General features: G+C 45.7%; 1 protein-coding gene across 2 annotated transcripts in view; it reads left to right on the forward strand.

Annotated features, from left to right (window-relative positions):
- The first annotated feature begins 415 nt into the window (after positions 1–415).
- The window catches only part of PPP1R16B (protein phosphatase 1, regulatory subunit 16B), a 91,995-nt gene continuing 81,529 nt past the window's right edge, over positions 416–10,881 (forward strand). For both annotated transcript variants that reach the window (XM_006881526.1, XM_006881527.1), the window contains exon 1: positions 416–665. In XM_006881526.1, coding sequence (XP_006881588.1) covers positions 416–665 — 250 coding nt within the window. The remainder of the gene's footprint in view (positions 666–10,881) is intronic.

Raw genomic sequence — 10,881 nt, forward strand, 5'->3', positions numbered from 1 at the left:
GACAGGAAAGAAGGATGGCTAGAAGCAGAACACACAGGGAGGGCTGGGAAGAGTGTTGTGCAAGGCAGATTGTAACTAATTAATGTCCTCAAACAAATGTATATGAAAGATTAGTACAAAACCTATTTTCTCTGGCAACTTTCACTCAAACACAATCAAAAGTTCATCATAAAAGATGTAGCACACATAATAATAATTTTTAATTCCTGGTTTTGACAATGTTCAAGAGTTATACAAAACGGGGGCGGACGGACTGACAGGCCAGCCGGGGCCAGGAGCGCCCAAGCAGAACTCGGGAGAGCTGGCCCCACCATGAAGTCCCAGCCCCGTCAGAGACCCCGCGCTTCCCCGGCCCCCGGCGCCCCTTGCTAGCGCTTGGCCAGCCTTGGCTGGCGCGCGTGAGGCCCCGGTGGCCATGGCCAGCCACATGGACCTGCTGACGGAGCTGCAGCTGCTGGAGAAGGTGCCCACGCTCGAGCGCCTGCGCGCCGCCCAGAAGCGCCGGGCCCAGCAGCTGAAGAAATGGGCGCAGTACGAGCAGGACCTGCAGCACCGCAAACGCAAGCACGAGCGGAAGCGCAGCGCGGGCGGCCGCCGCAAGAAGGTGTCCTTCGAGGCCAGCGTGGCGCTGCTGGAGGCCTCGCTGCGCAACGACACCGAGGAAGGTGGGTCACTCTCTGCTTTCTCTGCTGCGGGAGCTCCTGGCCTTGGGCGCTTCCCAGCCAGGGCTGGGCTGTGCGGTCGAGTTGTGCGCCGGGGTCTGCAGACCCTTTTCCACATTCAGGTGCCTTTTAGGGAGGCGATGGTCCTCAAAGCCTCTGAATTCATTGTCGACTTATTCTCTTTTAAGCGAGACTTGCCGGTTTCCTCTAATGAACACTAATCATTTTCCTTCCCTCCAACAAATATCTACTGACAGCCTACTCAGACTCAAACCCCATTGCAATGGAGTCAGAACTGCCTCATAGCTGACCCCTCCAGGGGCATTTTAGAGGCTGTAAATGACTGAGAAGATATTTCCCACTGTCTGTGGAGCACCTGGTGGATTTGAACCACCAGAGAGATTCGACCCTCTACGGACAGCCTTATTGTTGTTGTTGTGTACCATCAAGTCAGAACTGACCCATAGTTGTTGACCCTCCAGTGGGTTTTTTTCAGAGGCAGTTAATCTCAGGAGAAGAGATTACCTATCTTTCTCTCAAGGAACAGCTGGTGGATTTGAACTGTGTACCTTTGGATTTAGCAGTGCAACTCCTTACCTCCCAGCCACCAGAGCTCCCAGACAGCCCGCTGCTTCTCCATTACTCTTGTGATGCACGAATAAGACAAGTTTGTTCCAGTTTCTCTCCTGAAGGGGTTGTTAAGTAACAACAGTAATCTAGCTGAATTGTGGTGAGTTGTGGTGCTGGAGAAGAGTATTGAACATACCATGGATGGCCAAGAGAACAAAACAAATCTGTTCTGGAGAGGGTGGAACCAAGTTGGTCCTTGGAGGCAAGGATTGCAAAACTCCATCTCACAAACTTTGGGCGTGTTGCCAGCAGGGACTGGTCCTTGGAGAAGGACATGCTTGGAAGGGTGGAGGGACAGCACAGGAGAGGAAGACCCTGGATGAGAGATGGGTTGATCCAGTATCTAGGATAATAGGGATAAATGTGTCGAAGACGTTGAGAGTTGCTCAGGATTGATTGGGCAGCAGCTGTGAGCCGCAGGGGACTCAATGGGTACACAACAGCTGGTTTTAACTCACAGCATTTCCACTCACAGTAACTGACAACTAATGGCAACCACCAACAGAGGGGACCTTGCCCCGTGCTGCATCATCCATTCTCATGATCTGTGATTCTATGATCTCTGTTGTGCCCATTGTTACAGGTACTGCACAACTCTCTTTCGCTGACTCTCTGCTTTTCCAAATACAGTGTCTTTCTCCAGGGACTGAACCCTCCTGGTAACATGCCCATATTATGCGTGAGGTAGTCTCTCGCTCCTTGTCCCTAAGGAGCACTTGGGGCCCCACTTCTTCAGGTCTCACAGGCTCTTGCATTTCTTAAGCCCCCTCCTCTGTGGTGCCCCTGTCTGTTCATGCATTTTTAATTAGCCTTCTCTGTAGACAGACATAGGTGCTCTGGGAGCACCATGGTTAGTACACATTTGGCTGCTAATCAAAAGGTGAATAGTTTGAATCCACCAGCTGCTCTACAGGAGAACAATGGCAGTCAGCTTCTGTAAAGAAACCCTCAGGTGTTTGTTTATTTGGGTTTGTTACTTTTTTTTTTTTTTTAGTGGATCACCATAAATAGTGTAGAATGGTGGGCATGGACATGGACTTCAAAGTTATTCTAGACTACCTGTGTCTAGAATTGCCTTTGCTAATTACTCCCTATGTCATCATGGCAAACAGACCAATTACTTTGGCTCCCTTCCTTTAGTTTACACATCCATAAAATGGGGATAATTGATGGCATTTACCTCTAAAATATTTGCTTTGAGCAGTAAATTACATAATACCTGTAAAATCCTTTGACAGTATTCTTCGTAATATGTAGTTATTTGGTATGCTTTATCATGTAACTACTGGGTCTGTGAGTTTGCGGTACTGAGATAACTTGGGGTTGCTGAGATGCTGAACACTGTGCCACTGGTGTGTCAAATGCCATAATGGCTATCCATGGTGGACAGTGTTTGGTGGAGGTCCTGGAATAAGACAGGCTTGGAAGCAGGCTTGGCATCCACTTCCTAAACAAAGTTCCTTTGGGAACTTTATGAACATTAGAGAAACAGCAATAATTCTAGAACAGGGTTCAGATCTTTTGTTCATAGCATCGCTAGGAATCGTGCTTGACTCGATGGCACTCAGTCACACCAACATAGTCCTCAGGATGTTGCACTGTTAACCCAAAGGTAGTTCTTCTCTGATGTTTCAAGTCCACCAAGGGTGAAAGGTGGGCAGTCTTCTCACGTGTGGAATTCTGCTGGAGGGTCACCTGTGAGACCTTGATCGTCATGAATTTAGAATTGAGTTATAAAGTCTAAAAACACAGATGACTATATAGCGTATAGCTGGGGCAGCTTTATTTTCTAAAGTGGCTGGATGATTGGAAATATAAGAAGCTCCACCGTGGCCCAGTGGTTAAACTCTTGGCTGCTGATGGAAAGGTGAGTTGTTCCAACCCATCAAGTGGCTCCATGAGAGAAAGACTGAATGATCTGCTTCTATAAAGATTCAGCAACTCTGATCATTGCCATAGAGTCAGCACTTAATCAGAGCTGACCCTCTGGCTTGTTTTCATAGGCTGTAAATGGCATGGGAGAAGATTGCCCATCTTTCTCTTATAGAGCAACTGGTGGGTTCAAACCATGTAGTTTTGGATTGGTAGCATAGGTCCTTACCAATAGGCTACCACTGTTCTGGTGTGTTGTCAAGTTAGAACCAAATCTTAGCTGACCCACCAGCAGAGGCAGTAAATCATGTGGGAGGGGATTGCCCATCTCTCCTATAGCAATTGGTACATTTGAACTTCATGTCTTTGGGATTGCAGTGCAGCTTCTTATCACTAGGTCTCAGAGCTCCCTAGAACACCACTTGTTATGTGCCATCAAGTCAGAAGCAAATCATAGCTGACCCTCCAGCAGGTTTTCAGAGGTAATTAATTGCACAAGAAGAGATTGTCCATCCTTGCACCACAGAGCAACTGGTGGATTTGAACCATATGCCTTTGGGACCGCAGTGCAGCTTCTCACCACTAGGCCATCAGAGCTCCTGAGGCTGCTTATAAAGATTACAGTCTAGAAACCCATGTGGGGTGGTTCTACTCAGTCAGTGAGTTTCCTAGGAGTTGATATAGACTAGATGGCATCTAACAACAACAATGTAGATCCAATAATCTGTTTCCAAATTTTGATGAAAATTCCATAGTTATATTTTACATAATAATTATTATGATGTATCCTAATAACAACAACATCATTGTATGATCTAGATGAGAAGATACTCAAGAGGCTTGACCCCAAGCTCTCTTTAATCATCCTCGTGGCCTTGCGGGTTTGAGTCCTGTGATGAGAATGAAGGGGGGACCTGTAATCTGGCCAAGGCTCACTTTCCTGAGTGTGCTCTGAGGGGCTCGTCCCTGTTCCAAGCACAGCCAAGCTCTGGGCCCAGGCCCTGTGCTATGAGCCCAGCAGATGCTGGCCCAGTCCTGCACCTTCCAGTCCTTTCTGGCTGTCCTCTCCCCCTACCCTCAGGGCCCACACCATGTCCCTCTCCATCTCTTAAACAGTCAGGAAAAGAACTGAGGGGGAGGTAATAGCACTTAACAGTACAAGAAGGTGTTATGTGTTGTGCACATTGCTGTTCAGGTTCTAGAACCTTCTCAAAAGCGCGATTCCATGGCCACCCTGCTAACAGGGGACTCTGGGAAATGAGCGGAGAGGTGCCTCCAGCATGGCTCACTCAGCTGGGGAGAGTGAAAGCTGAGTGAACAGCCCCCACGAAAGAGGCATAGGATCTCGGGGCTCGGGGGACGGCCCGCGAGGCTCCTTCCCACAGATGATTTGCCGAGTGACTCGGCAGCCCCGTCCCACTCTGTGGGCGGCTCATGATGTCTAATCTCTCGGGGGCGGCGGTTCATCAGCTCTTCCCTCACCACTCATCTTTTACTCATTTTCTCCCTGACGAAGCCCCACGTCCCCTCCCTGAAGGGGCTTTTCAGAGCACTTGCAGTTCCGGGGGGCATCCCCCTGGGGTGGGACCTCCAACCAGTCCCTGATCCTTAGGGCCTGTCAGCGGCCCTGTTAGAAAGAGCACTGGGCTCAGAGTCCAAGGCCAGTGTCACTTCAGCCCTGCTGTGTGACCTTGAGCGGCTTGTTCCAGCTCTGAGTCATTCTTTAATTTGCAAAATGCAAGTTTGAACGCTTACCCTCAAGGAGGTGTAGCAAGCATGAGGCAAAATCTTGGATGTGACAGCTCTCTGAAAAGTTACCCAGGGATAGAGCTCAGAAGACAGGCAGCGGTAGGCAAGAAGAACCAATGGAAAGGGGAAACACAGGGAGAAAGTAGGAAGAAAGCAGTTCCATGGTAGTGGTTCCAAACAAAATGCATAGGAATTGTTGAATGAAAAAGCAGTGCAGTGCAGCTTCTTACCACTAGGTAATGAAAAAGTTATCCTGAACCTGGCACCAGCACAGTGGATATGTTGGCACATATTTGTTAGGTCTTCGCAATGGACATAAGGCCAAGGACTCAAGGAAGGGACCAGAGAAAGAAGGAAAGAAAGCTGAAGAAGCTTTATTAAGGGGGCTCCCGGGTGAGATTCCTTGGTCTGGAGAGAGACGGACCAGAGGAAAATAGCGCCTTAAGGAGGATTAGGGCAGATTTTTATAGTAAGGGTCTTAAGGGTGGGAAAGGAGGGAGTTTAGCCAGGAGGTGAGGTGGATCACTCCCTTTATAGACCTGTTGATATTCTTGGAATCCTTCATTCTCCTCCTTGACCTTGCTCTGGGCCTGACAATATTTTCCTCTATATTTATTGAACAAATTTTGTGCACAGTGTTTTAAAGAAGCTAAGTAATATAGAAAGCAGGGAATACCAGAGGAATGTATATATCTGTGTTTCATTGATTATGCAAAGGCATTTGACTGTGTGGATCATAACAAACTGTGGCTGACTCTGAGAAGAATGTGAATCCCAGAACACTTGATCATGCTAATGCGAAACCTATACTTGGACCAAGAGGCAGTTGTCAGAACAGAGCAGGGCAACACTGCATGGTTCAAAATTGGGAAGGGTGTACACCAGGGATGTGTCCTGTCTCCATACCTTTTCCACCTGTATGCAGAACAGATTATCCGGGAGGCTGGGCTCTATGAGGCGGAATGTGGGGTCAGGATTGGTGGAAGATTCATCAACAGTCTGCGTTATGCAGATGACATAACCCTGCTTGCTGAAACTGAGGAGGACCTGAAGCACTTGCTGCAGAGGGTCAAGGACTGCAGCCTCCAATATGGATTGAGGCTCAATGTCAAGAAGACAAAGATTCTCACCACTGGGCCAATTGGCAGCATCAGGATGCATGGTGAAGAGATTGAGATTGTTCACAGCTTTAGTTTGCTTGGCTCCACAGTCAACACTCTTGGCGCCAGTAGCCAGGAAATTAAAAGACGTATTGTAATGGGAAAGTCTGTTGTTAGGGACCTCTCCTAAAGTGCTGAAGAGCAGTGATGTCTCTCTGGAGACTAAGGTACGTCTGATACAGGCCATGGTCTTTGCTATCACTTGTTATGCATCAACGAGTTAGTTGGACAGTGACTAAGGAGGATAGAAGGAGAATAGATGCCTTTGAACTGTGGTGTTGGAGAATAGTATTGAGGGTACCATGGGCTGCTAGGAAAACAAACAGATTCATCCTGGAAAGGGTTAAACCGGGCGACTCCCTGGAAGCAAGGATTCTGAGGCTTCGTCTAACTTACTTTGGGCATTTTGTAAGAAGGAACCAGTCCTTGGAGAGGGACATCATGCTTGGGAGGGTGGAGGGACAGCACAGAAGGGGAAGGCCCTCTAAGAGGTGGATTGATTCAGTGACTGGGGTAATCGGGATGGGAGTGTTGGAGACAGTGCGATTGGCACAGGAACGAGCAGAGTTTAGGGCTGTTGTAGATAGGGTCGGCACATAACAAGTAACATAGAAGCATATTCTTGGATAGAAAAGTATCATAACAAAGATGGGAACAGAGTAAACACTTAATGCCCCCTCACTCTACTGTCTTTGCTTGTGACATAGTGCTTGACTACTAACTGAAAGGTTGACAGTTTGAACCCAGCCACGAGCTCTGAGGAAGAAATCTGGTGAGCTACTCGGATTAAAAGTAAAAAGCTCACCAAACCCCACTGCTCTTGAGCCAATTCCAATTTGGCAACTTCCACTGGGTTTCTGAGACTGTAAATCTTTTGGGGAAGACACTACCTGATCTTTCTTCTCCAGAGAGGATGGTGGATTAAAAGTGCGGGCCTTGAGTTAGCAGCTCAACCAAATTTAACACATTTTGCCCTCAAGGCTCCTTCCTATTAAAGGTTCAGCCTAGCAAACCCTATGAGGCAGTTTTGCTCTGTCTCATGGGGCGCTGTAATTTGGAATAGACTTTATAGCACTCAACAATAATAACGTGTCAACACCAAGTATTTTTCTCAGTTGTGTGTTTGTGGTCTGTGTACTTGTAGTTTTGCAGAAATATAGAGCCAAGTTTCTTTTTCTTCCTTTTTTTTTTGGTTTTTAGAGAAGAGATGACATATTGGATGTGTTATTCTAAAATTTTTTTTTCTTTGTTTTTCTTATTTATTGTGATTTTAATGAAAGTTTACAGAAAAGTTGGATTTCTGTCCATTCATTGTTGCATAATTGCCTCTCTCCCCATGCACCCCTCCCCTAGTTGATTTTGCCAAGCACCTCTTCTTCTGGACTGTTGTTGTACATATAATGCCTACTCATATATTCCTTTTAAACAGTTCTTTCCTTCATCTGTCCCAATGCAGTGTTCATTATTTATCCTCTTTTCTTAGTGTCCCCCCCACCTCATGTCAGTTCTGTTACAGTGGTGTTATGCAGTATTTGTCCTTTTGTGACTGAGATATTTCACTCAGCATGATGTCCTCCCGGGTCCCCCATGTTGTAGAATATTTTATGAGTTCCTTGTTTTTCAGTGCTGCATTGTATTTTGTTGTGTGAATATATCATAGTTTTTCCTATCCATTCATTTGTCGATGAGGAAATCTTTTTTCTGCCCAGCAACACATCGTGGAGATTATTTCTGTGTCAGTGTGTGTGCAATGGCCGCACAGTACTCCATGGTGCGGTTTACTTAGATTTTTTAAACTAGATCCTTATTAATAGGCAGGGAAATTTTCATGATCTTTTGACTCTTGTCATGTTGAACATTTTGTGCACATACACAAGTGTAGGGCATATGTGGAAAATGCGTGAGCTGGGTCCTAAGCAAGTACATTTATGTGACAACAGCAGAGAAATGGAGGAAGGCAATGGTTGTACAATGGAAAAATATCATCGATGCTGTCGAGTGCTCCACGCAGAAATGCTTGCGTCAGTGTGTATTCTGCAGTGCGGGTTCTCAACAGTAAAAGTAACATGTGGTTGTTAAATGTTTTAAAACTGACTACAAGTCATAGTGACCCTATGAGCACAGACTGAAGCGTTATCCTAAACAACAACATAGATTAAATGAAAAGACTAGACCCCATGGGCTTGTCCCTTTTGGCTTTGGGATCAGCCAGGTGCAAAGGCAGACTGTAGGTGAGCTGGGACACAGGGCTCCCCACGGCATCCACAGGTGTCTGGGTTGGTCAGGGATGTGTGTGAGGCCTTCAGGTGGTTCCGCCCAGAGCACTGGCAGCAGGGCTGTGCTGGCTGCTGCCAGCTGGCTGGGAATTGGGAATAGTGCCTGCTAGCTCTGAATTGGGGTTTGGGAGGCTGCAGGTGGACACACAGCAGGATGGAAGCCAGGGTGAGAGCTCTTTTCACCTTCCAGCCCTGCTGAGCTCACCACAGGGCTGAGTCAACTCTCTCTGTCCCCTACACCTGCCTAGGGAACATGAGTCGTCCTGGGGGAAGGCAGCTCCCTCCAGAGACTTCACTGACTTCTCATTACCTACACTGACCTCCTTAGATGAGGACTGCTTGAGGCCCATCTGACTACTCCCCTTTCCCAGCATCCCCCTTCCTCCATCTAACTCCAGCACCTCCCATTTTTAAATGTCCCCAGTTCTTTTCCCTCCACTCCCACCCTCACCCTGTTGCATGTACCATTCCCTATTGTCTGTCAGTTTGCTGTACTGGGGTAACTTGGGGCTGCTGTGATGCTGGGAGCTATGTTTATGCTACTGGTGTTTCAGATGTCAGAAGGGTCACTGATGGTGGGCAAGTTTGAACAGAGCTCGTATATTATGCCAGAGTAGGCAGCAGATTTTTATTAATTTGTTAATAATTTTTGAATGAATATTGCTTAAATGAAACAGCAATCTTTTGTCTATTTGATGAATGGAACAATTTGCTGTTGCTGTGATACTGCATACTTTTCCATAGTCTTGTTAAATACCATAATGGTTACCCATTATGTACACTGTTTGCATGAGCTTCCACATTGATTTATGCTGGGAAGCAGGAGTGGCATCCGCTTCATAAACTAGATGCCTCTGGAAACTCTCTAAACTCTGCAAACTCTCTAAACTCTATAAATGTACAGAAATGATGTTAATTATAGAACAGAGTTCTGTACAGAAATGATGTTAGTTTTAGAACAGAGTTCGGGTCTTTTGTGCAAAACTTACTTTCAGTCATATTTGACTTGAGGACACTTACCACTGCTAAATGAAACTAATGATGTTTATGTCAGGAGGAACACTCTTCCACTTTGTACATCACTATTTGTCAATGTGCAGGATGCTGAACCTTGTATCACTGGGGTATTAAATACCAGAGTGGTTTCCCAATGTGGACAGTGTTTGTGGAGCTCCCAGTTGTAAAACAGGTTTGGAAGCAGGAGTGGCATCCACCTCCTAAACCGTGTGCCCCTGGAAACTCTATGAACCTGGAATTGAGGTTAGTTATGGAAAAGCGTTAGGTCTTTTGTTCAGAGTCACTGTGAGTCGTGCTCGACTCGACGGCAATCAGCAACAACAGGCGGCAGGATTGGCCATCCACTTCTGAAATAACAGGCCTCTGAAAAGCCTATGAACAATAAAGGAATATGGACAGCTATAGTATTATGGCACAAGATAGGGTCACTATGAGTCGTACACAACTCAGTGACAACCTAGCAACAACAAATGCCCAGAATGTTCTTCCATGTCAGTGCAGCCTCCTCCAGGAAGTCCTCTGGGAGTCTTTTGTTCACACTCCTGTTGATAAGTAGAGCAGCAACTCAGCATTCACCTGAGAGGCAGGATTCAAATCCCCACTCCACAACTCACTGGCTAACTGCTCGGTGCCTCAACTTCCCTGTATGTAAAAATTAGTGAAAATCTTAGGTATATTTTTAGGTATATTTCCTCATAAAGTTGTGGAAATAAATTGAGTTGATAAATATCTCAGTGATATGATAAGCACTATGCAAGTAATAAAAATGTGTTGTTATTCAACACTTATACAATTGATAATTATTCTTCACCCTGATGATTTTTATTGTTATATTATCTATCAAGTGCTTACCCTACACCTGGCAGCCTGAGAAAACGCAGTTAATCCTCACAGAAAACTCTGTGGTGTTGATGGAACTTCAGACTCTATTTGAGAAAACAAAAACTACAACTAAAACATAGTCCAAAGCAAAACCAGAATGGTTTTCTTGAGGTTTAATTTCTGTGTCCTGGAATTCTCCCTTTGTGAGCGTCCTCATTTTCCTTTTTAGCTCATTTTTAGTAGAGTTACAGAATTGTGCAACTATTACCACATTACATTTTGAAAGGCCATCGCTCGAAAAAAGAAACCTTGTACCTGTTTGCACTCCTGTTTGCTGGTGCACTCTCACTAATCCACTTGTTCCTTCTTTATTTTTGGCTGTCTGGACATTCCTGGTAAATGGAATCTTACAATATATGGGTTTTTTTTGTTATTAGCTTATTTCACTTTATTTAAACATTTTTTTGTGGATTTTAATGAAAATTTACAGAAAAGTTGGATTTTCATTCACCCATTCATTCATTGTTGCACATTTTCCTCCACATCCCCCTCCAGTTCACTATTTTTTAAAAAATGATTTTTTTAAAACTTCCCCCCCCCTTGTTGTGTACCATCAAATCAGATTTGACTGGCACAGGAGGAGATTGCCCTCCTTCTCCACCTGGTGGATTCAAACCGCATGTGGTAGGGATT

This window comes from Elephantulus edwardii, unplaced genomic scaffold, assembly GCF_000299155.1.
Source record: "Elephantulus edwardii isolate Elephantulus edwardi_28Jun2011 unplaced genomic scaffold, EleEdw1.0 scaffold00015, whole genome shotgun sequence".
NCBI classification, from domain to species: Eukaryota; Metazoa; Chordata; class Mammalia; order Macroscelidea; family Macroscelididae; genus Elephantulus; species Elephantulus edwardii.